The 26,965-nt window shown below is 39.9% G+C and overlaps 1 protein-coding gene across 6 annotated transcripts in view; it reads left to right on the forward strand.

Annotated features, from left to right (window-relative positions):
- ARID2 (AT-rich interaction domain 2) overlaps positions 1-26,965 on the forward strand; it is a 453,518-nt gene that overhangs the window by 315,578 nt on the left and 110,975 nt on the right. For 5 of the 6 annotated variants that reach the window (XM_070755575.1, XM_070755576.1, XM_070755577.1 and 2 more), the window contains one exon: positions 21,665-21,813. In XM_070755575.1, the coding sequence (XP_070611676.1) occupies positions 21,665-21,813 (149 nt within the window). Of the gene's footprint in view, positions 1-1,501; positions 1,590-21,664; positions 21,814-26,965 lie in introns of those variants that run through there. The other variant, XM_070755580.1, reaches the window with a different exon arrangement.

The raw sequence follows: 26,965 nt of genomic DNA on the forward strand, positions 1-26,965 counted from the left end.
AATTGAAGAGATTCTGGTTAAACAATGTCTAAAACAAATGTGTGGCATATAATTTTAAATATACAGATAATAATGTATTTATTGTAGAGTTATATAAAGTTATAGGACAGATTATTCAGATTTCTTGACAATAAATTGAATAGATATCGTAGTGAGATGAGAAGTGCAGCTTTAAGTAAATATGTGCACATATTTTTATCAATTTTTAAAATATTTACATCTTAATATTTTCAAGTGGATCAACATCCATATATTTACATTCATATCAAGATATTATTTGTATATTATATACACAATCATTTTTAATATTCTCTTAATGTTCTTAATATTCTTTTCCTTCTCCGTCCATCTCTTACTGTGGTTTTGCATTTCTTTTTTTTATCCATTTGTACCCTTTTGTCCAAGTAGAGTAGTAGTCGGAGTCCTTTTTGTTGTTTAATTCCACCAGTAATCGGTCCCCTTCTGCACAGTCATATATTTTTTTAATTATCTCCTTTTCAGCTGGTGTCTGTGGGTCTTTCCACCTTTGTGCATAGGCAGTTCTTGCAGCTGTTACTACATGTAATATTAAATATTTAATGATTTTGGATTACGGTTTTCTAATAATGCCTAATAGAAAGAATTCTGGTGTGAGTTCAATTTGTAAGCTATTGATTTAGTTAATGTTATATTTCTACTCCAAATTTGCTCCCAGTCGGCCAAGTGTATATTGCGGCTGAAATTTTTCACCCAGGCAATCATCGACCCTTTTATTATATCTTCATGTTTATCATATTCAATCAGATATTTGTAAATGTTAGATATTAATTTTTCCTCTGGGCCTGTGAGTAATTTATCTAGCTGTCCATGGTTGACAGCAAATTTGGAATTTTCAAATAGTTTTTTCATTTAATTTCTTTCCAAGTGTTTAATAAAGAATTCCTAATTAAATGTCTGTTGAAGTATTTTTGCATTTTGTCTCCAGTGTCCCCAAAGTAGGCATGCTATCCTTTCTCAAGATCATGTCCCTCTAATTGCAATATATGTTTATTTTTCAAATTGATCAATTCTTTTATCCATGATAAGGAGGCAGTCTGGTAGTCCAAAGCCACCTCTGCTCTTAGCGTCCTGTAAATCGGATCATCTAATTCTTGCCTTCTTCCCTTGCCATATTGATTTAGATGTCACTTTATTCAAATCTGTAAAAAAAATTAGGGTCTAATTTGATAGGGACAGTTTGGAATAAAAAAAAGAAATTTTGGGAGTATGTTCATCTTAATAATTGATATTCTTCCTACTAGTGCAATTGTAATTTGTTCCATTTTTCTATATCCATTTTTATTTGGTTTGCCAATTTTATATAATTGTCTTCTTTTATAGATGAACATATGTTAGTTAGGTTTATTCCCAAATATTTAATTTTCTTTGTGCTTTTGAGGCCTAATTGTATTTCTAATTCTTTCTTTTGTTTCATTGTCATATTTTTGGTCAAGAATTTGGTTTTTTGTCTATTAATTTTTAGCTCTGCGGATTCGCCATATTCTTCTATTTTTGTGGTCAATGGTTGCCCTGTTTCCAGTGGGTCTTCTAGGAAGAACAGCAGGTCATCCGCAAAGGCCTGTACTTTATATTCTTCATTTTTTACCTTGTTCCCTTAATACTTTTGGCATTACAAATTTTATTTAACAAAGTTTCCAGTGTTAGGACAAAAAGCAGAGGTGACAATGGACATCCCTGTCTGACACCCTTGTTTATTTGAAATGGTCTAGTTATTTCACTGTTTACAATTACCCTGGCTTTCTGGGAGGTATATACCAATTCTACTAATTGTTCGAATTTGTCACCAAATTTCATTTTTAATTAATTTTATCAAATAGTGCCAAATTATGTTGTGAAACGCCTTTTGCGCATCCAGAAAGATCAGTGCAGCCTGTCTTTCTGGGTGTGCTTCATAATATTCAGTTATGTTAAATACCATTCTTATATCTGTCCTAATTTGCATAATTGGTAAAAATCTGTTTTGGTCAAGATGTATAGTTTTATTTAGAATTTTTTAAAGTCTCTCCACAATAATTGACATAAAAATTTTATAATGGGCATTTAACAACAAAATTGGCCTATAATCACTAATTTGGTTTGCGTTGGCACCTTCTTTCATTAACATGGTGATATAGGCTTCCCTCCAGGTTTCAGGCATTTTCCCCTCCTGTAATGCTTCATTGTATACTTTTAGTTGTATGTGTTCTATCGTGTCTCTGAAACATTTATAAAATTCTCCGGGATACCCATGTGGCCCTGGGGATTTATTTTTCTTCTGCCTTTTGATTGAAGTTTGAAGTACTATCAATGTAATCTCCCTGCTTAACATTTTTCTATTTTATTGGGGTATATCCTATCTTGATTGTACAGTTTCTTATAGTACTCTAACACTATTTCTTTTAGTTTTTCTTCGTTATGGTGTAGTTCCCCTCCATTAATTGGTGTGTCACCTTGTATTCTTTTTCTTTTTAAATTTTATACACCAGCCACCACTCCTGTTGTTCTGTTAAATTTAACTCATGTTTCTTCCCGATTATTGTTTCATATATTTTTTCTTCTTTGGGAGTTTTTTGAAGCTTATTTTCCAATTCTTTTATGTTCTCAATTCATTGTGTCGCTGCCATTTTTCTTTATTTTTCCTAATTGTATATGCTATGGTGGTCCCTCTAATGAAGTGTTCTTCAACCTTTTTTCTTCAGGAGAACTCTTTGGTGTCGATTTCTGGCGGAATCTGTACCGTGTACCGGTACTGTTTATGTACCTTCAAGGCAAGCCTTGAACATTAAGGAGGGAATTTAATTTTTTTAAAAATGTATGTAACTGGATGACAAAATTAGAAAAAAAACTTTTGCAACTTTTTTGATGATTGATATTAGTTACTAACAAAATACCGTATTTTATTCATGGAAAATTAGATGGTACACTGTATTGTTTGAATGTATGTTGAGAGAAAAATAAAAATAAAAATTACCTCCCAAAAGTCCTTCCTTCCTCCGCCCCTCCATTCATTTCATTCTTCCTCCTTTCTTCCATTTTCCCTCCATTTCTCCTTCCTTCCGTCTTTCCTTCCTTCCTTGTTCCCTCCATTTCTCCTTCCTTCCTTCCTTTTTTCCTTCCTTTTTTCCTTCCTTTTTTCCTTCCTTCCTTCCTTGACCTCCCTCTCTCGCTCCTTCCTCTCCACTTCTCTCTTTCCCTCCTTCTCTTTTCCTTTTCTTTCTTTCTCTCCACTTCTCTCTCTTTTCTCTCTCTCATTCTCTCCCTCCAGGTCTCTCTGATTTCTACGTACCTCTCCCTCTCCCCCCTTCCCTCTCTCATTTGTTTCTCCTCCCTTTTTCTATCTTTCCTCTATCTTTCCTCTTCCTCTCCCTTTTTCTTTCTCTCCCTTCTCTCTCTTTCATTTGTTTCCCTCTTCTACCTCTCTCATTTTCTCTCTCTCATTCTCTCTCTCAATCTTTCACTCATTTCTCTCTCCCTTCTCATTTGCCTCTATTTTCTCTCCCTTATTCTTTCCCTCCATCATTTTCTCATTTCTCTCTCTTTCTCCCTTTCTGTCTCTCATTCCCTCCCCCTCTCACTCCCCCCCTCTTTACCTCGCGCAGCCAGCAGCAGCGTCAGAAGGGGGGGAAATGTGGACATCACTCAGGTCCCTTCAGCCCAGGGATGGTGGGCAGGGACTCCCTGTGCCTCTTCTATCCAGAGTGGCGCCCCACCAAAAAGAAACAGTGAACGGAGGATTGGCAGGGGTGTGCGTGGTCCGGAGAGTTGGAGCACCCGGGCGATGCAGGGCTCTGACCCACGGGGGTTTCTCTCCGCCCGACAGCTTAGTTGCCAGTTGCAGCTGTCGGACAGGGAGAAACAGCACCCGGCTCTGCTATGCAGCATTTTCAAATGCTGCACGGGGGTTACAGTGTCCCCGAATAAGCGTTCTGTGAGGAAGCGGAGGCAAAAGCAGAGTAAGGCGGACGGGGCGGCAATGCTGCTGCTCCTGGTCAAGTTTTTTTTGTTTTTCTCATTAAGTCGCAGAATCCTTGGCTGGCCCTTGCGGAACCCTTGGGTTCCGCGGAACCCCTGTTGAAAAACACTAATGTAAGCTTTAAGTGTATCCCACAAATTTTGCAATGTCATGGGCTGTTTTTGATTTTCTTCTAAAAAGAATTTTATTTCTTTTGTAGTTCTTTCTAAATATTCCTCTTGCAATATATGTGGGTTTAAAGTCCATCTTCTATTCTTGTTTTATTCTTCCTTTCCAGATTACAACCAAAGGGTTATGATCTGCACATATATTAGCAGTAATCTCTACTGTTTCTATGTTTTGTTATATTTTATTGCTAGCCCAAATCATATCAATCCTAAAGTACGATTTGTGGGGTACTGAATAAAATCTATATTGTTTCTTTTTTGGGTGTAAAATTCTCCCTAAGTCTATTCTTCCACCATATCTATAAATATCTTTGACAGTGTGTTTCTTTTAGTATCTTTCCCTTTCCCTGTAGTATAATCTTTTTGTATATCTACTATCCCATTATAGTCTCCCATTAAAGACATATATTTTTATGATCCATCATCGCTAATTTTTTTTTTAAATATATTTTTTATTTAAAACAAAACAGACATATAGAAAACACACAAACATAAAAGAAAAATACCCATATCCAGGATGATTTACTGAAGCACATATTGAGTTGTATATGTTTTTGCATCAAATTGAAAACATTTTAGTCTATGTTCACTGTAGATACTGTACATTTTTATGTAAGAGAAAATAAAGAAGAAAAGAAACATTTTAGAGAAGAACTTGAAAGAGAATAGAAAAAAGCAACTTCAAAAAAGCAAGAAAATCTAGTTTCCAATTTTGAAAAAAGAGATGAACATATTAATTATTCATCTTTTAAACCTTGCATTCTATTTCACTTATTTGATTGTTTCTTTGTTTAAACCAATTGTAATATTTATCCCAATTTCTATAATAATCCCTTTCTTCTTTCCCATCTAGTTTTTTGGTAGCATATCCATTTCAACACATTCCAAAATTTTTGTAATAATCATTTCTTCTTTTGGAAGAAGTTGCTTTTCCATAGTTGAGCATATGTTATTTTAGCCACTGTTAAAATATGCATAACCAAGTATTTATCTTCTTTTTATATGATTTATTAAAGATCCCTAATAAAAAGAATTCTGTTTTTTTCTCTATTTTTTCTTTTAAAATTTCTATTAACCATTCCTCTATAGTTTTCAAATAGTTTTTGGCTTTAATACACATCGACCATGAATGATAGAAAGATCCTTTTTCTTTTTTACATTTCCAGCACATTGGTGATACATTTGGGAACATTTTTGAAATTCTCTCGGGTGCTAGATGCCAATGGTAGAACATCTTACATTGGTTTTCTTTAAATGCATTTGACTTTGTAATTTGCCAGTTAAAGGACCACATTTTTTCCCATTTATGTAATTGAATCGAATATCCGAAATTTTCTCCCCAGTTGATCATATTTTCTTTGACTATCTCCACCTCCATTTTGTAATTAATTAAAATTTATAAATTTTGCTGATTAATTTTATGTCTATGCCCCTAATTATCTTATCTAGACCACTCTTCCCCACTTGAAAGCCATATTCCACATTGCCTTTTTGATATGTATCATGTATCTGTATGTCCACCAATGTAAAGGTCTCCCTTTTTCTTCTAATTCTTTTGATTTTAACATGAATTGTTCTTTCAATAACTCTTTATATCTTATAGAATTATCTAAATGTACAGTGGTACCTCGGTATTCGACCATAATCCGTTCCAAAAGTGTGGTCGAGAACCGATTTGGTCGAGTACCGAATTATTTTATCCCATAGGAAATAATGGAAATGGGTTTAATTGGTTTCCAGCCCCTATTTCCTTTATTTCCTATGGGATAAAGATATGAGGTCTAAGCACTCCAAGCTGTAGTTAGGGTGGGGGCAGTTTCGGGGGGGGGCTCCTTTCCTCAGTGGTTCGTCTTCCCTTTAAGCAGTTACACCAACTTTCTCTTTCCCGAGAGTAGCGACGGCAGCAGAGGCTTTCCTTAGAGCAGCAGCAGCGCCGGGAACGTGATATGAGAAAGGGAAGCCTCTGACGTTCCCGGCGCTGCTGCTGCTCTAAGGAAAGCCTCTGCTGCCGTCGCTACTCTCAGGAAAGAGAAAGTTGGTGTAACTGCTTAAAGGAAAGGAGCCCCCCCAAAACTGCCGGTATTGCAGCCGCCCCACCCTTCCTACACCCTTCCGCTCCAAGCTGTAGGGAGTGGGGGGGCGGCTGCACTACTGGGAGGCTGTTTAGTGGGCGGCTAGAATGGGCGTGTCGGATTCCGACTCCCATTCCTTCTCACTCATTTCGGATAATAAACAAAATTTTCTGTGGCTGTTCGGTATCCGAATTTTTGTTCAGATACCGAAGCAAATAATTTAGAAATTATCCTAGTTAATTCTGTGAAAAAATTCCTTCCTGGGTTAATCGAGATCGTTTGGAATAGATAAAGTAATCTGGGTAAAACACTCATTTTTTACAGCATTTAGTAGCAATTAGTATCTAGTAAAGATAATTGTAGGTTCTTCCAACTCTGTAGCTCTTTTCTTATTTGATCTATTAACTTATTATAGTTACCTTCTTTTAATGTTGTGCATTTTGCTGATATCCAAATTCCCAGGTATTTTACTTTCCTTACTGTTTTAATATCTGATATTTGTACCAATTGATCTGTTAAATTTCTAGTGCAGTTTTCAGTTATAATCTTTGTTTTGTTTTTATTAATTTTTAATCCTGCCACCTTTCCATATTATTCTATTTGATGTATTAATTTTGGGATGGTTTTCGTGGGTTCTTCTGTTAATTTCTTTATCTTCTTGAATTTTTATTAATAGTGTCTCTAATGTTAAAATGAATAGCAGGGGAGATAGGGGGCATCCCTGTCTTACCCCTTTCTCAATTTCAAATCTGTCTGTTTGTTCTCCGTTGATTAATATTCTTGCATTTTGTTTGTAATATATAGAATTAATTAAGTTCACAAATTTGAAGACAAATTTCATTTCTTCTAATTGTATCTTAATAAATCTCCAGTTCACATTGTCAAACACATTGTCTGCATCAAGAAAAACCAATACCATCTAGTTTTCTGGGTTGTTTTCATAGTATTCAAGTGTATTGATTATTGTTCTCAAATTATTTCTGATCTGTCTTTGGGGTAAAACCCCATTTTGGTCTTGGTGTATTATTGGATCTAAATTTTTTTTTTATTCTTGTTGCAAATATTGTGGTAAATATTTTATAGTCAGTATTCAAAAGATATATCGGTCTATAGTTTTGGATTTTTTTCCTTATCTTTATCTGTCTTAGGGATCAATGTTACTAGAACCTCAGACCGCGACAGTGGCAATTTCACTTGATAAACTATTTCATTAAATATTTCTAACATATTTGTTTCCATTATATTTATTTCTTACTTATAGAATTCAACTGGTATACCATCCGGACCTGGTGCCTTATAGTTTTTCTGTTCTTTTATTGTTGCTTGTAATTCAGTGATTGTTATCGGTCTATTTAAGGTTTGTTCTTCTGTTTACTGTTTACAGATTTTAACCTCTTCTACCTCTTCATGCGCATATAATTTTTTAAAGAATTCCCATGCTATTTTTTTTTCTGTTATTTACTGTGTTGTATGATACCCTCTTTATTATCTAGTTTGTCTATAATTTTCCTTTCTCGTTGTTTCCTCAATTTGTGTGCCAACCAGCAACCGGGTTTATTTGCTTGCTCAAAAAAAATTTGCTTAGCTAATTTTATTTGTTCTGCAATTTCTTCTTGCTCAATTAAAGTAATTTTATGTCTAATATGTTTTCTGTTTTCTTTAAGATATTTGCTTTCTGGGTCTATTTGGAGATTGGTTTCAATTTGATTTAATTATTGTTTTAATTGTTCCTGCTGGGTTCTTTTTCTTTATTTCTTTTTGCTACATATGAGATGGTCAAACCTCGAATGTATGCTTTGCTTGTATCCCAAAGTACTTGTGGCGTTACCTCTTCTGTTTTGTTTATTTTGAAAAATATGTCTAATACTTTTTCTAGCATTTGTTTATATTGTTTTTCTTTTAAATATTTTCTGTCCGTAATCCATATACAGTGGTACCTCTTCTTAAAAATGCCTCTTCATACAAACTTTTTGAGATATGAAGCGGGCGTTCAGGATTTTTTTGCCTCTTCTCATGAATCATTTTTGTCTTATGAACCTTCGCTTCTCTTCTCTGCGAGCAGCGGCCAAAACAAGCGATTTTAAGTTTGCAGGCTCTGATCATCCTAAGGGAACTGGGGTTAGGCTTTGCCATGTGGGGTCTCTGCAGCCGCCCCAGGGTGGCGGGTTGATAAAGCCAGGCTTACGGCATCTTTTGAAGGCAATGGGGAGGGACTGGAGTCCCTCGCAGTCAGTGTGGTGCAGAGCATCCCATTGCAGCATCTCCCATGCCAGAGCCCTCCCAGAGCAGGCACAGCTGCCAGTAGTTTCCCTTCAGGGACAGAGCATGCGATTTACCTCAACACCCCCCCCCCGTGGTGACTTCTGCTTCGTTGGCCAAAAGAGAGCAGTGCCCATGGAGGCCTTAGGCGGCTGTGCTTCCAGAGCTGCTGCCTGCCTACAGCACCCCACAGGTGGCTCAAGGCGGCGACTGCTATTGGCGCTTGGGTCCACTGCCAAAGGCTGGAGAGGGAGGAAGCCTCCTCCCTTTCTCTCCTCCCCCCGGCGTGGTGGCGGCATCTGGCAGGCTACCCCGTGTTTTTACCGGCTGGGAAACAGGCAAGGTGAATTTGTAGATGGGTCCTTCCTTTCCAAGGACTCGGCAAAAACCTTTAGCTTCACCAAGGCTTCCTTCCTCTGTCCGCTTGCTCCCTGTTCTGCCGGGCTCTCTGATAGGAGCCTCCCGAAAATTCAAGGGTACAAATTTCAGACACACACATGTTTGAAAATTCAAAACAATGTTCTTTATCACAAAAGTCAAAATAAACTAAGCACTCTTTTTGTATTGCATAGAGCACTCTTCCCAAAACAACCGGTTAGTCTGTACAGTTTCCCTTAAGCAGTCATTAAGTACTTAGCCAGCAGCTGTGGAGAAACTTCACACCCCTTCTTCTTCCAATGAAGTGAGACACAAACACACGTTGCTCTGCTTTGGTTTCAAAGGCGTGAAAAAGCAACCAAGTCCAGCACACAAGATTCCTGGCGAAACTGCAAACAGATATTCTTTCACAATGACCAAACCCACATGCTGCTATTTATAGCAGCAGCCCTAAATACTGGAACTCCACCCAAACACAGGTGGCCTCCCTTATTTCCTGTAATATGTTCTTACTTGGTCTCTTCTACGCATAATTCTGCGCTTGCGTGGGTCCAAAATGTCATCATCTGAAGCAATAGAAGATAAGGAAGGTTGACTGCCTTGGCCAAGCCCTTCTCTGCCGAGTCACTCTCACCTTTTTCTTCGTCCGAGGAAACTAAACTCTGAACTGATTCTGTCGGCAATAACACAGGCCTGTGACATGTTGACATTTCCCCTGCATCCATCTCCCCATTCCCTGGGGCAGGAGCTGGGCCAGAGCCAACCACAACACTCCCGAGTAAAGGTCCTTGGCTCTTTCTCCCTCCCCGTCCCAAATGGCAGCCCTCCTACCGCCCTTGCATTTCAAATCACTCTTTTAAATGCCTGAGTAGCCCGGCCAGACTTGAACAGGCTACCTGGCTTTTAAGGATAAAGACAATGATTCAACAGTCCAATTCGGAAATTCGGAAATCTGAAGGGGCCCCAACTCAAACCGCAGCCTCCCACAACTCCTCTCCTCTCCACCCCTGTCCCCATACAGTTTGGGTAAAAAATCCGGGTAGCCCACCAAATGCCGCCACCGCCACAGGAGGGCTGCCGTTTGGGATGGGGAGGGAGAGAGAAAGAGTCAAGGACCTTTCACTGTTTTATGTTTCTCCCTCCAAGAATCTTTTAAGCCTAATTCATCACACATTTTCCAGAAGGACTTGGGCAATTTGGTTTTTTAAAAAAAATAGTTTATTAATTTATTGAAAACGGGACGGGGAACAGGGAGTACAAAGGAATCAGAAAGATTTTAAAAAAACAACATATCCAAATAATGTACATAACATATGTAACTTAATATATATCAATTCTAGGTATTAAACTATACATAATCATATTATGTTCAAGATTTAAGCTATATAAATTTTTATCTATTACATATATTGATTTGGAAGTGGGTTAGTAAAGTAATGTAAGTATTAGGAGATGAGTTGTTTAAGAGGGATGGTTTGCATCCATCATACAGAGGTACCCAGGTGCTCGGTGAGGAATTCAGAACTTTCTTGGACAGGCATTTAAACTAGGTAAAGGGGACAGAGATGTAACTGATGTGGGTGATTTCTGTCCCCGACCAATGAGGATAAATCAGTTTTTGAAAGCTTATGAAAAGAGAGCTGCAAATAAAATAGATGTAGTTGTGGATGATAAGGGGCAAACTAATAATGAAAATAATGTTGTTCGGGTAATGTGCACGAATGCTCAAAGCTTGAGCAACAAGCTCTGTGAGTTAATGGCCATAATATCTAGAGATAATTTGGATCTGGTTGCCATAACTGAGACATGGTTTAAGGATTCTAATGAATGGGAAATATCCATACCAGGATATACACTGTATAGGAAGGATAGAATAGAGAGAAGGGGAGGTGGAGTAGCCATTTATGTTAAAGAAAGTCTAAAAACAACACTAATTCAAAATACGTGTAAAGATCTGGAGAGTCTCTGGATTTGCATGCAAAATAAAGACGGTTCTGTCATTAGAATTGGGGTGATCTATAGGCGTCCAGGGCAATCTGAGGAATATGACAACAAGATGGTGGATGAAATTACCCAAATGGCACTAAAGGGAGATATTGTGGTTATGGGTGATTTCAACATGCCTGATGTTGACTGGAATATCCCCAGTGCCCTTACATGCAAAAGTAAGAATATAGTAGAGGCCTTTACAGGAGCAGCTCTGGCACAGCTGGTTAAGACACCAACTAGAGGGGAGAATATTCTAGATTTAGTTTTTACGAATGGGAATTGGGTTTCAGAGGTCAAGGTGGGAGAAAATTTAGGTTGCAGTGACCATCTATGTTTGTGGTTTGATGTAAAAAGTCATTGTGAGCAATCCTATAATGCAACCAAAGTATTGGATTTCAGAAAAACAAATTTTAATGCAATGGGGGAATATTTAGATAATGAATTAAAGGGGAGGGATAAAATGGCAGGAGCGAGCACCCAGTGGACTGTATTAAAAAAGGCCATCTTAAAAGCCACTGGACTGTATGTAAGACAAATAACTAAAGGTAAAAGGAAGAAGAAACCGCTATGGTTTAGCAATGATGTAAGGGCTATAGTCAATGAAAAAAAGGCTGCCTATAGGAGGTATAAAGAGTCTGGAAGTATAGCTGATAGGGAGGTGTATAAAATGAGACAGAAGGAGGCAAAACAGATAGTATATGCTGCTAAAGCCTCAAAAGAGGAAGAAATTGCCAAATCTGTAAAGAAGGGGGATAAAACCTTCTTCAGATATATTAGTGATAAGAAGAAGAAAAACTGCGGCATCACGAAGCTTAGTACCGGGAATAATACATGCATTAATGGGAATAAGGAGATCGCTGACCATTTCAATAGCTACTTCTGTTCAGTTTTCTCAAAAGACACCTTACAAAATAATACTATGGAGGGATATAGCATTGCTTCCAGCTGTACGGATTCAGCTCCAGTGATCTTAGAAGCCGATGTCTTAGAAAAACTTGAACGATTAAAGATAAATAAGGCAATGGGTCCAGATGGCATCCACCCCAGAGTTCTTAAAGAACTCAGATCTGTCATTGCTACCCCCCTGACTGATTTGTTTAACCAATCCTTGTTAACAGGAGAAGTTCCTGAGGATTGGAGAATGGCCAGTGTTGTGCCTATCCACAAGAAGGGCAGTAGAGAAGAAGCTGGTAACTACAGACCAGTTAGCTTGACATCAGTGGTAGTTAAAATGATGGAGACTCTACTCAAAAAGAGGATAAATCAGCACCTAAAAAACAATAACTTATTGGACCCAAATCAGCATGGCTTTACTGAAGGCAAATCATGTCAGACTAATCTCATTGATTTCTTTGACTATGTCACAAAGGTGTTGGATGAAGGTGGTGCCGTGGATATTGCCTACCTGGACTTCAGCAAAGCCTTTGATACGGTTCCACATAAAGAGCTGATAGATAAATTAGTGAAGATTGGACTTAATCCCTGGATAGTTCAATGGATTAGCATCTGGCTGAAGCGTAGACATCAGAGAGTTATTGTTAATGGTGAGTATTCTGAGCAGAGTCAGGTTACAAGCAGTGTGCCACAAGGGTCTGTTCTGGGTCCTATTCTTTTTAATATGTTTGTGAGTGACATAGGGGAAGGTTTGGTAGGGAAGGTTTGCCTATTTGCCGATGACTCTAAAGTGTGCAATAGGGTTGATATTCCTGGAGGCATTTGTAATATGGTAAATGATTTAGCTTTACTAGATAAATGGTCAAAGCAATGGAAACTGCAGTTTAATGTTTCCAAATGTAAAATAATGCACTTGGGGAAAAGGAATCCTCAATCTGAGTATTGTATTGGCAGTTCTGTGTTAGCAAATACTACAGAAGATAAGGATTTAGGGGTAGTGATTTCTGACAGTCTCAAAATGGGTGAACAGTGCAGTCAGGCGGTAGGGAAAGCAAGTAGGATTCTTGGCTGCATAGCTAGAGGTATAACAAGCAGGAAGAGGGAGATTATGATCCCGCTATATAGAATGCTGGTGAGACCACATTTGGAATACTGTGTTCAGTTCTGGAGACCTCACCTACAAAAAGATATAGACAAAATTGAACAGGTCCAAAGACGGGCTACAAGAATGGTGGAAGGTCTTAAGCATAAAACATATCAGGAAAGACTTAATGAACTCAATCTGTATAGTCTGGAGGACAGAAGGAAAAGGGGGGACATGATCGAAACATTTAAATATATTAAAGGGTTAAATAAGGTCCTTGAGGGAAGTGTTTTTAAAAGGAAAGTGAACACAAGAACAAGGGGACACAATCTGAAGTTAGTTGGGGGAAAGATCAAAAGCAACATGAGAAAATATTATTTTACTGAAAGAGTAGTAGATCCTTGGAACAAACTTCCAGCAGACGTGGTAGATAAATCCACAGTAACTGAATTTAAACATGCCTGGGATAAACATATATCCATCCTAAGATAAAATACAGAAAATAGTATAAGGGCAGACTAGATGGACCAGGAGGTCTTTTTCTGCCATCAGACTTCTATGTTTCTATGTTTCTATATGCGAAAATGTAAGGTGGGATTAGGATGGGGGAAAGGAAAAGGGGTGGTAATACCTGCAGTTTAGCAGGCGTTGGCGATTTGACGACTTGTTAGTTTGTGGTATATGATAGGTGTATATGTTAGAAATGAATGAGGGTTAAGTTGTTAGTATTTGTGAGTAAGTATCAAAGGGATTAAATTCAGACACTGTATGCGATTCTGATATTTTCAATTGTATGTGGGTGTTATTAGTTTTATTCTTTTAGGTTTATTTTGGCATTTTGTTCTCTGGTGTGAGATGAAAAGTTGTGTTTGGGTAATTTGACCGTTATTTTCTATTTTGTTGTTGTTGATTTTAGATAACCATCAATACCACTTCTCCTAGGCCTTGTAAAACTCTGAATCGTTTTTGTTTTGTAATTCCATCATCATTTTAGATAGTTCCGCACATTCCATGATTTTTGTGATGATAGTTAGGGTCATCTGGGTAGTTTCCTGTTTCCACTGTTGGGTGTAAGTTATTCTAGCAGCGGTCAATATTTGTATAACAAGGTATCTATCTTCTTTTGTGACTTTCTGTCGAAAAATGCCTAAGAGGAATAATTCAGGTTTGACTATAATTGTTATCGATATGACTTGGTCTATTATTCTTTTAATATCTGCCCAAAATTTTTTGGCGTATGTACATGTCCACCATAAATGGTAGTAAGTTCCTTGTTTCTTTTTACACTTCCAACATAGAGGAGATATATTGGGGTAGATGTTTGAGAGTCTAGCCAGTGGAAGGTGCCACCTATAGATAATTTTGAATAGGTTTTCTTTGTAAGATGTCGCGAGCGTTAGTTTATAATTGATTGTGTATATTTTTTCCCATTCTGAGAGATTTATTATGTTTCCAAAATTTTGTTCCCACGCAATCATGCATCCTTTAACTTTGGTTTTTTTATCTTATTTTTTTACCTTTGTAATCTAGAGACTTATTTGCTATAGCATTGAAATCACCTAGGATTATTAAATTATCTAATTCTAATTCTATATTTTTTTCATGAAGTTTTTTGTAGAATTCTTTTTGTTTTTCATTTGGGGCATAGATTGGTATCAGATTTAAATATTTTTGTTCAATTTCCAATTCTATTATTAATATTCTACCTTCCTGGGCTTTGTATATATCTTTGGAATTGACTGATTTTTTTCACATGCATTGCAATACCACGGTTTTTTTTGCTCTGCCAATGAAGTGTATAGATTTCCCAATTTTGCATTTTCTATTAATCTCTGATTCTGTTTATTGATATGTAGTTCTTGCAAGGTGATCACATTGTTTGGTAATTTGTTTAGTTTTGTAAATAGTAGTCTTCTTTTTGGGGGGTTATTTCGTCCATTTACTTTGATTGTTATTATATTAAATTCTTTTGACATTCTTATTTATAGTATTTTAGTATCTTGTTTGATATCTTGGCTCTCGTAGCTTTTTTGCTGAGTCTTTTGCAGTTCTAATTTTCATTCGTTTTCTTTCTGTTTTTTTCTTGCTGCAACTGTTTTGTCTTTCTCCTGGCTTGCTTCTTCTAATTCCTCTTTGCTTCCCTTACTTTCTTTGCTTGGTAGTTCTTCCAATCCTAACCCTTTTTCTTCACAAATGTTTCTTGCTTCTTCTACTGTTTCTATTCTGATTTTCTTTTCTTGCCATGTTACAATCATGCCTTCTGGTACCAGCTATCTGAACATTATATTATCTTTAATCAATCTCTTGGTTAAAAATTGATACTGTCTTCTATTTTCTCTTATTCTGCGAGGTACTTGTTTCAATATTATTATTTTTTTGCCCTTGTAAGTAATTGTTTGATTTTGCGACCATTTATAGATGTCATCTCTTATATCTCTTCTTCCGAATTTTATATCAACTTCCCTGGGTAAAATGGTGCCTCCTTGCAAAATTTTTATGAACTCTGTAAAGTTCGTCGATTTCACGTATTATCTCTTGTGGATCCATTTGTAGAATTTCAGCCAATATGGTACTTCCATGCATTTTTGATAGTTTGTGTCCCTGAAGTCATGTGATCAACTTGACAAGCAAAGTCAATGGGGGAACCAGATTTATTTAACAAGCTTGTTATTAACAACTGCAATGATTCACTTAACAACTATGGCAAGAAAGGTTGTAAAAATGGGGTGGCATACAAATCCAATAAATAAATAAATAAAATTCATTTAACTGTCTTCCTTAGCAATAGACATATTGGGCTCAATTGTCATGAGTTGAGGACTAGCTGGTTTCTAAGTTTCAGGGAATAAGAAAGTCATTATTACTATTGGTTACTTGTCTCCTATTTTAAGTATACTTTCAAGTAGTATCCAAGGAACAAGGAGGTGCTAGTAAGACATTTCTCCTATTGTGGAAATGTTGGTGCATCTTATACACCAAATGCAGCAATTTTTTTGCTTTCCCAAAGCCTCGCCTCCTGCATCCCATTTTTGGACAGAGGGTCTGGGAAGCCTGCAGAGAGCTCCTGAGGACTGGGGGATGCCTCCATTTTGTGAAAAAGTGAAAAACGGGACATTTTTGTCCCAGAAGCTCCCTTCCCAGACCCTTTGCCCACTCAATTTTTGTGGAAAAATAGGCAACAAATAGCCCATTTTTCACAAAAATGGGGACATTTTTGACAACCCCCCCCCAGCACCTAGCAGCTCCCTGCAGGCTTCCCAGACCCTTTGCCCACCCACTTTTTGTGAAAAAACAGGTGAAAAACAGGAACGTTTTTTGCAAAAACTGGACCATTTTTGCCTTCTAATTAACCCATCTGGCATAACTGGAATAGGAATTTCTTCAAATTGAAGTCCACTAGTCTTAAAGCTGGCAACTTTAACTCCCATTCCTGAGCTAGCATTTACTGGAGGAGGAATTCTGGGAATTGAGGTTCACTAGTCTTAAAACTGTCATGTTTTAACATCCCTGGGTTAGGATATTCAAACTTGGGCAAGTTTAAGACTTGTGGACTTCAACTCCCATTCCTGAGCTAGCATGACTGGAGCAGGAATTCTGGGAGTTGAAGTTCACTGGTCTTAAAACTGTCATGTTTGAAGACCCCAGGGTGGGCTACTGCCCGCAGTGGGGTAGCAAAAATGGAGCTCCACCCAAGAGCACCCAATTTGCAATGAAAGATGTTGAAAGAAAATGCAGGGTGTCCTGCATAAGCCACGCCCACAGTGTGGTAGTAAAATTTTTGGTAGCCCTTCACTGGAAGACCCCTGGGTTAGGGGTGCAAAGGTATTCAAACTTTTGCTAAGTTTAAGACTTGTGGACTTCAACTCCAATTCCTGAGCTAGCATGACTAGAGGAGGAATTATGGGAGTTGAAGTCCACAAGTCTTAAAGCCATCAAGTTTGAAGTTTGTAAAAAGTGTACATGATTGTAAAAAGTATGCATATTTGTAAACGTATTCTGCTACACTGGTATTTTGAGTTTGATAATTAAAAAATATTTGAATGCACAGAGGGACAAGTTAACAATAGAAATTAAAGTACAAAAGGATTTGGATTATTATGTAATATGGGGAAAATGGTATGATTGGATTGAGAACAGAAGGATGAAGAGAAAATGTACAAAGAAGATGTAAAATTATATAATATTGCATCAATGTACAAAATTTATCAAGATAAATGTAATCTATGTACAAGACTGTAGATCTGCTTAAGAAATTCCCATGACATCTGAGACTTTTAAAAAAAGATAATAACCCTGTGTGGAAAACAAATTGGCAACAATCAGGAAGTTCCAACTCATTTGCTGCTTCAACTTGATTTGATTGAGCTTAATGTCAGAAAGCAAATGCATAGTTGCAAGAATTTAAGAACTGTTCTGTATATAAAGCCCATAAACATTTATTTATTTATTCATTTTATTTATTTATTTATTTGTTTGTTTGTTTATTTGTTTATTAGATTTGTATGCCGCCCCTCTCCGTAGACTCAGGGCAGGTAACAACAATAATGAAACAGCATATAACAAATCTAATATTTAAAATAATTAAAAGACCCTTATTAAAAACCGAACATATACACAAACATACCATGCATAAATTGTATAGGCCTAGGGGGAAGGAATATCTCAATTCCTCCCATGACTGACGACAGAGGTGAGTTTTAAGGAGCTTACGAAAGGTGAGGAGGGTGGGGGCAATTCTGATCTCTGGGGGGAGTTGGTTCCAGAGGGCCGGGGCTGCCACAGAGAAGACTCTTCCCCTGGGTCCCGCCAAACGGCATTGTTTACTCGACAGGACCCGGAGAAGGCCAACTCTGTGGGACCAAACTGGTCACTGGGATTTGTGCAGCAGAAGGCGGTCTCGGAGATATTCTGGTCCGATGCCATGAAGGGCTTTATAGGTCACTGAATTGTGACCGAAATCTGATCGGCAACCAATGTAGACCGCGGAGTGTTGGTGTAACATGGACATATTTAAGGAAGCCCATGATTGCTCTTGCAGCTGCATTCTGCATGATCTGAATTTTCCGAACACTTTTCAAAGGTAGCTCCATGTAGAGAGCGTTAAAGTAGTCGAGCTTCAAGGTGATGAGGGCATGAGTGACTGTGAGCAGTGACTCCCGGTCCAAATAGGGCTGCAGCTGGTACACCTCGCCACAGCTGAAAGATGTTTCTCTAATGTGAGCTGTGGATCGAGGAGGACACCCAAGTTGCGGACCCTCTCTGAGGGGTTTAATGTAGATGTTAAATAGCAGGGGGGAGAGGACCGACCCCTGAGGTACCCCGCAAGAGAGAAACCTAGAGGTCAACCTCTGACCCCCCACTAACACCGACTGCAACCGACCGGAGAGGAAGGAGGAGAACCACTGAAGAACAGTGCCTCCCGCTCCCAACCCCTCCAGCCGGCGCGAAAGGATACCATGGTCAATGGTATCGAAAGCCGCTGAGAGGTCAAGAAGCACCAGGACAGAGGACAAATCCCTGTCCCGGGCCCGCCAGAGATAATCCATGAACGCGACCAAAGCAGTTTCCATGCTGTAGTCAGGCCTGAATCCTTACTGCTGAGGGCCTTGATAATCAGCTTCTTCCAAGGACCGCTGGAGCTGGAGTGCCACCACCTTCTCAACAACCTTCCCCATAAAGGGAAGGTTGGAGACTGGATGATAGTTGTTGAGAATGGCTGGGTCCAGGGAAGGCTTCTTGAGGAGGGGGCGCACTAGTGCCTCCTTGTAGGGATCCGGAATGGACCCCCTCGCCAAAGAAGCGTTGACAATCTCCTGGACCCAGCTCCGTGTCACCTCCCTGCTGGCCGAGACTAGCCAGGAGGGATACGGATCCAGTAAACAGGTGACGGAACTCACAGCTCCAATGGCCTTGTCCACTTCATCAGGTGTCACCAAGTCAAACTCTTCCCAGACAGATGGACAGGTACAGGCCCCAGTCACCTCGACTGACTCGTTGTCAGTCGACTCTGTTATCCAATTGGAGTCAAGGTCCGCTCGGATTCGAGCAATTTTATCAGCGAAAAACATGTTAAAGTCCTCGGCACTACTCTGCAAGGACTCCCCAACTCCCCCCTGGTTAAGAAGGGAGCGGGTCACCCTAAACAGAGCAGCCGGGTGGGATTCCGCTGATGCAATCAAGGTGGCATGATACACGCATCTTGCAGCCTTGAGCGCCACTTTGTAAGTCTTAATATGAGCTCTTACAAGTGTTCGATCGGATTTGGACTTACTCTTTCTCCATCGCTTCTCCAGACGTCTCTTCTGGCGTTTCAACTCCCGGAGCTCCTGGCGCAGAGCCACACAGTCCCGGACTCCCGGATCGCTCACTTCTCCGGCCAGCAAGCCGGCTGCCCGGGAAAGCATCACGCTTTTTCAATGCGCGGCGCTTTCCTGGGCAGATGGCTTTGCTGACCGGAGAAGGGAGCGATTTGGGAGTCTGGGACTGTGTGGCTTTGCGCCATGAAGAGAAAACGGCTCCGACAGCAGGTAAAAGTCTGCCGGGCTACCGGGAGGCGGAGGCGGCACGTGGCCGGGCGCCGGAGACGCCTGGGAAGGCGAGTGGGTGATGGCTGCTGCCTCTTAGCTGCAGAGCCGGGCGGAGGCGAAGACACAGCGCCCGGCCACATGCCGCCTCCGCCTCCCGGTAGCCCGGCCGACTTTTACCTTCTGCCGGAGCTGTTTTGTCTTCATGGCGCAAAGCCACACAGTCCCGGACTCCCAAATCGCTCCCTTCTCCGGTCAGCAAAGCCATCTGCCCAGGAAAGTGCCACGCGTTGAAAAAGCGCGATGCTTTTCCGGGCAGCTGGCTTTCTGGCCAGAGAAGCGAGCAATCCGGGAGTCCAGGACTCTGTGGCTTTGCGCCATGAAGAGAAAACGGCTCCGGCACCAGGTAAAAGTCGGCCGGTCTACCGGGAGGCGGAGGCGGCATGTGGCCGGGCACCGGGGACGCCTGGGAGGGCAAGGGGGTTGAGATAGAAAGGAAAGAGGGAGAAAGAAAAGAGGGAGGGAGAGATACAAAGGAAAGAGGCAGGGAGAGATACAAAGGAAAGAGGCAGGGAGAGATACAAAGGAAAGAGGGAGAGATACAAAGGAAAGAAAGGGAGAGATACAAAGGAGGGAGAGGGGGTAGTAGGATAGGGAGAGGGAGAAGGAAGGGCTTGGAGAAAGGCAGGGGGAGAGAAAGATAGAAAGGAAAGAGGGAGGGAGAGATAGAAAGGAAAGAGGGAGGGAGGAAAGGGAGGGAGAGATAGAAAGGAAAGAGGGAGGGAGGATGGAGGGAGGGAGAGAGAGATAGAAAGGAAAGAGGGAGGGAGGAAAGAGGGAGGGAGACATAGAAAGGATAGAATTGTGGATGCAAGAACTCGCTCATGTGTGATAGCGCATGCCCACACATTATTTATTTATCTATCTATCTATCTATCTATCTATCTATCTATCTATCTATCTATCTATCTATCTATTTATTTATTTATTTATTTATTTATTTATACGTATATGCCGCCCAGTCCCAAAGGGACTGCCGCTCAGACACTATACTTTTCCGCCCACCCCAGAAAAAAATTAGAGGGAACACTGGTAGTCAGTGGGCTTTAGGATTTTTGTGAGGTTTAGCGCTATGTCAGAGATTGTGGCTCCAGGGAGGCAGCTCACTTCTCTGGGTTGATTGTCCGATCTACAGATGGCAGGTTCAGTTCTCCTGAGAATTGAGTCACCAATTATCACCACTCTCCTTTTCTTTTTGGTCGGGTTGGGGAGAGGGGGGCTAGCCCTCGTTATGACGGTGTTTGATGTTGTGTTGTTGTGCTTGGTTCTTCGTGGTTCCTTGTCAGGTGTTTGTTGGTCTTTTTGTGCCAGGAGTACTGTATATTTGTTATTTGTAGGCACTGGGGTTGGAGGGAGGTGGGTTGGAGGGAGATGGGTTGGAGTTGGTGGAGGTTTTGGGATGGTTTGTTTTTTTCTTCTATGGATGATGTGTGTCCACTCGTTTTCAACCTCGGGGCGGTTGGTTCTGATGTGCTCTTCAGAGGTCTTGGATGTGTTGGGAGTATGTTGGTCTTTCTTGTTCTGATGTTGGTGCTGCAGGGTTTTGAGGTTTCTCTCTAGGTTTTCTATTTTTTTAATCTTTCATCTGAAGTGCTTCAAGAAGTATTTTATGTGTTTTTTCCACTACAGGGGATTGTCAGCATCGTATGTGTTTTTGTGTATGTATACACACACACACACACACATACACACACATACACACACTTCATGGGTTTAATAGTATACATATTGATGTCAAATAATGATATAGCATGTTCTTAAGAGATGCTATTTCAAGGGTTTTTTCAACATTTTCTAACAGGCATTGAAAGGAGACAAAACTATTGCAGTAACTTTGCTTTAAATTGCTTAGTGTTAAAAATATTATTAAAATGATACAGTATGTTTTAAATTGCGTAGTTGCTTTCTTTTTTCTGTGAAGAGCAGTTGCCATCTGGAAATCCTCCTTAAAACAGTGTAATTCTGTGTTGAATAAAAATAGAGCAGGTATAGTCTATTGAACAAATCTGTAAATAGTACATAGACTTTTTATTTATTTTTTACTCTGTAAAGACAATGTTTGCAATCTGTTTCTTGCTGAAATAAAACCATGGAAAGCTAATCATGATATAAATCTCTTTAATAATTAATGATTTACATATATGAAATTGTAAAACATTTATATTTTAAAGCAAAATCACTAGATGTTGGGAAAAGTATTAATTTGTTATATAAATAATCCTTATTTTAAAAACATTTTCTCACAGAGCACATCTGTAATACCAGTACCAACAATGCAAGTTCAAGGTCCACCTATCAGTTTGCCACCTTCTGTATATACTGTATCAAGTCCACATGCAGAACAAATGAAAAAGCCTGGCCAAAATTTCATGTGTCTTTGGCAATCCTGTAAAAAGTGAGTGTTTCTTAATCCTTGCTAAAGATTAGTTTTATATTATATTATATTATATTATATTATATTATATTATATTATATTATATTATATTATATTATATTATATTATATTATATTATATTATATTATATATTATATTATATTATATTATATTATATTATATTATATTATATTATTATATTATATTATATTGTTTGTGTGATATATTTTTGCTGATTGCATCATTTTGAAATGCTTTGAAGTACTGACAAGGGTGGTAGTGGTATAGTTTGATTCAAGAATCAGATCTGCATCTGAAAGCACAGCAACTACCTCATTATCACTTCACCCTACAATTTGTAGATAGTTGGCCAGCTTTATTCATTCATTCATTCATTTTGTTTGACATCTATGCCGCCCAATCCCAAAGTACTCAGGGCGGCTTACAACAATAATAAAAATACAATATAAATAGATACAAAGCGATAAAAAGGAGCCGAACATTATCTAAAACTAAAACATCTAAAGCTTACTTTGTTTATTGTCTAAAACCAAAAATTATGTTAAGTTGGCTGATAGACTATAAACAGTGTTGAATTATTCCTGTCCATTAGCTGAAATAGCAACTCTTTATAGAGCCAACAATTTATCCTTTTTAGTTCTCTATCACTGAAATGTTTAATATTTTGCTGAAGAACACCCATATCCCTTTACCTATCACTACCACGTAGCAGATATTCCTAGTTTTTCCTTGAAAGAAAGTGATACCCTATTTACAATTTCTTTGAATATCTCTTGTTTTGTATTTGTATTTCCAGTGTTTGGCAGTGAGTATTTTGAATTTTGCATAAGAATCCAGAAAAGCCATGCAGAAATTACCATTACATTTTACAACTGTCTTACATTTAAACTCTAGTTATTACTGTTGTAGAAACTTTGGAATAATGTTATTAAACTTTTCATAGACGACATGAGTTTTGCCTTTCCAAATAAATGAATACATTATACATCATTTTTATATTTAAATGTGCCCTATTTGCAGATAAATATATAATTATTTGGGTATCACTGATCTTCAAACATCTCTTCAGCACACATCCCAGTTCTGTCTGATTGGATCCCTTCATATTCTGCTCTCAGAGTAGGTATTAAAGAATGATACAAATCTGCTAGTAAATCCCCCCCCCCCCCCCAGATTTATATTTCAGGTAATGGAGTGGTATCTCAGAGTCCAGAGAAATGGATATATTCTCCATTGTGGTGGGATAGCATCCAGGAATGGGTTAATTCTGTCTGCTTGCTGATTGGACTGAGCCTGTCAAAGTTGTTTAGGACCCGCCGCTATTACTATCCATGGCAGCATTTTTGATTCAGCTAGGACAGTTGTGTCAACCATTCCTCCTATTTTCAGATTGAACATTCCTGGGTTCTATATGCATCATATTTCCAATTGCGCTGGATTTCCTATTCTGTGAGTTTTTGACAACTGACTCCCTGACATTGGTTAAATTGCTCGTGTGATCCTCACAGCAAGAGCTTCGGCTCAAGCTGATTGCTGCTAATGACAGCTAGCAGAGCTGTCAGATCTATCAGTGCTGTCATTACCATGTAGCATATTTTTCAGACTATAAGATGCACTGGTGTATAAATGCACCAAGATTTCAAAGAGATAAATAAGAAAAAAAAACTTTTGTCCTCCCTGGTACTCTGCAAGCCTCCCAAACCCTCTGCATGCCCTGTGTGTTTTTTTTTTGGGGGGGGGGGGGTTGTTGCAAAAATGAGCCCATTTTTTGCAAAAACGGGGGTATTTTTGCCTTCCTTCAAACTCCCAAGAACACTCTGCAGGCTACCAAACCCTCTGCACATCCCATTTTTGCAAAAAATATACAAATAAAATGGGATGCAAGGGTAGTGATTCTGTAGGCCAAAAATAGGTCTATTCCCTGTATAAGATGTACTGACATTTCCACCATCTTTTGGTGGGGGAGAAGGTACATATTATACTCTGAAAAATATGGTGTATTTGGGACTTTTCTCCATAATGGGTGGTCATCTAGGATGAGTTGATTACTGTACATCAAATCAGATGGGGACTGTTTAATTCAATTTAAGGACTCCACCTTGCCTGGTTCCCCAGTTACGACTCAGTCCTCAGATTGGTTAGATGTGGAGACTACATCCAGTATTCATAGTTTCCCCTTTTCTCCAAAATTACCAAAAACAGAACATTTTCTCCAACAGCCTGATTGTGAGTAATTATAGAAGTAAGAGAAAGACCTGCTAGACTAAGGGAGGCTCGGCTTCCAGCATGTTGCGCTGAGCATCTGAGCACTAAAGGGCAGGGCCCTGCTCGCAAATTCTCTTGGGCAGCCATACTTGGGGTCCTTTCCCCAGATAATCAGCCAGCGGCTTTGCAAGGGGATGCTCGTACGCTCCCCCCACCTCCCCTTCCACCCACTTGTCAGATGGTAGGTGGAGCCATAGTGCTGTGGGAGCGAGCGATCAAACACCTTAGTAAAAAGGCTCCAGTGCAGAGACTAAAGAGGTACGAAGCCACTTGGTGCACACCGTAGGAGTCAAATATTAGCTGATAATCAGAGCTGTTGTTGTCTGTCTTCGCTCCCAAATTTAAAAATTGCTAAATGCCCATGACGGCTTGTCAGCGCCTTAGGGCACCCAATGAGGCAGACAACAGTTATTCAATTCCAAGGCCAAGCCTCTGTCGGTTCTCACAGGCAATAAAGAGCAGTGGCTATTAATCTGGTGATGAGGTGGCAATGTTATTAGTATTTCTTTGTGATAGGTGACCATTTTGATTGACTTTTGTGATGGTAGCCATTTTGATTGATTTTTGCCACCCAGGCAGACATTTTACAACAGACATTCTCTCAAATACCCATCAGGACCTAATCACTGGGTAGTGACTGAGTATTAAATTATAACTTACCAAGGGTCATGTCAGAGACCCAGCCTCCTCATTCCTCTAAAAAGCGTGGTTAAATAGTCTCACACTCTGCTGACGATTCTGGGCCCTCTACGTCCGAACAGGCAGGCCCAATCTCAGGTGTGGGTCAGCCAGCCTCCCATGCTGAAGGGTTCAGAGCGCAATGGGCCCAGGAGACACAAAGTGCTCCAAAAGATATGTGCCCAGGTCTCTACCAGGACCTTCAGTCCACAGCCAAGCCTTGACAGGGGAACTTACTCTCCCTGGATCAGGTCCAAATAAGCCTTTCAGACACTAAATCTATTGGGTCAAGAGAGGTAGGAACCAGCATAAACCCCTTTGTTTCCCAGTGGAGACAAGGGCTTCAGCCTCCATTGCTAGTCAAGCAGCGGAGACCACCAGCGCACACCAAACTGCGGAGGTCAGCGGGCCATTAAGCCCGTCCGCATCTCAGAGTTGCTCTTTGTGGCCTTGCTCCTATTATCCCTTGGTCAAAAGGCCTCATCATTTACCGTCGGCAAGTGGATCAGGGTGACCATTGCTCCTTCAGTGATACCTTAGCCAACTTGAATAATGGCCCATTTGACACAGCATGGGCAACATAAGTGTCCTTAGATATGCCGAGCCGCTACATGGGCGTCTCCATCACAATTCATCAGACATAAGATTGACAAGTTTGTGTCAGCTGATGTGTCATTCAGCTGTCAAGACTTACAGGCAGTGCTTCCATTTGACACTTAAGGGCAGGCCCAGCTTAATCCCTCCCAAGGACAAACTGCTTGAGTATATCCCATTCTAGATGATAGTTCTACCCACTATGGAGAAGGGGTGTTGGTCTTACCTGATACACCTCTTCTCGTAGGGTGGAACTATCATCCAGTCCTGTCCTTGTTTTTCTTTTTTGCTGGATGGTGTTTTGCCGCCTTCTGTGACTACCTGTTGCACTGATCATTCACATGATGACAATCCTGTTGTGTGATGGACTACACTGTTGTGCAATGGACACATTGAGACTGTGATCATTGGCTTTGTCGTAACTGGGGAAATAGGCAAGGTGGAATCCTTAAATTGAATTAAACAGACAGTCTTCATCTGATTGGACAAGATCAATCCATCTTGGATTATATTTCCACTCTTTGAGAAGAGGCATATCAGGTAAGAGCAACAACCCATTTTTATTGAATGACTGGATTGCTAGTGGAGCTTCGCACTACTGTATTATGACAACTGGGGACAGGGAAAATTCCCGCTTGTTGGTGAAGTGGCATTTTGGTGTCATCTGTAAAGCTGCCAATATCTGAGGAGCCAGCCTCTCACAGGAATTCCTGTCAGCCGCGGGCTCTTGCTTCTGGGAGGTTGTGGGCAGCTCACTAGTTAAATTGCCTCTATCCTGTGAATATGTAAGCACTAAACTGCTGCCTGTCAGTACATTGATTTTCTTTCTCTATTGGAGCTTCGTGCTCCCCTGAGGGAATAGGGACTTTGTTCCTCATTGAGGAGTTTTCGTGCTCCTGAATTTTGCAGCAAGCCCGCCATTTTCAACTATGATCACAGACATCCACTGGCAAGGAGCCAAGCAAGGATTGAAGCCTTTTTAAGTGCTAATCTTTTTGTTCTCACTCATAAACGCTGCTGATTAAGCCACGCTCCCAAGAAAAGCAAAGCATAGGCTGACACTTTAAATGGCAGCCTGATTTCCTCGGCAGTCTGTCTCTCGCTCTTTGATCAATAGCAGCCAGTAGGCAGAGAGAGAGAAAGAGAGAGAGAGAGAGAGAGAGAGAGAGAGAGAGATTGTTACATTGTAGCAGGCTATTAATAGCAATTGCCTCTTTATTTTAGTGTCAGAAGCTGCTATTGCTGACTAAGCTCTCTGACAGTACCTAATCCAAGATGGCAGATCGGACTTCATCTAAATCCTCCAAGCATTCAAGAAGGGGCACTGAGGAATCTCCCACAAAAGAGTCTAAGCCCGTGATGGCAAACCTATGGCACACATGCCAGAGGTGGCATAAGAAGCCATATCGGAGGGCACATAAGACTTTGCCATGTTTCCGAACTTCCAGTTTGCCCATTGTTCTGTTTTGTGCACTCCAGAGCTTCATGAAGCTTCCCTGAACTCTCTGGAGTGCAAAAAACAGCATTTCAGCAAACAGGAAGTGTGTTTTCCTGAACTTCTGGTTTGCCCATTTGGGCATTTTTCACCTACCAGGCTTCAGAAATGCCTGTGCGC

This window comes from Erythrolamprus reginae, chromosome 6 (genome assembly GCF_031021105.1).
Source record: "Erythrolamprus reginae isolate rEryReg1 chromosome 6, rEryReg1.hap1, whole genome shotgun sequence".
Lineage (NCBI taxonomy): Eukaryota > Metazoa > Chordata > Lepidosauria > Squamata > Dipsadidae > Erythrolamprus > Erythrolamprus reginae.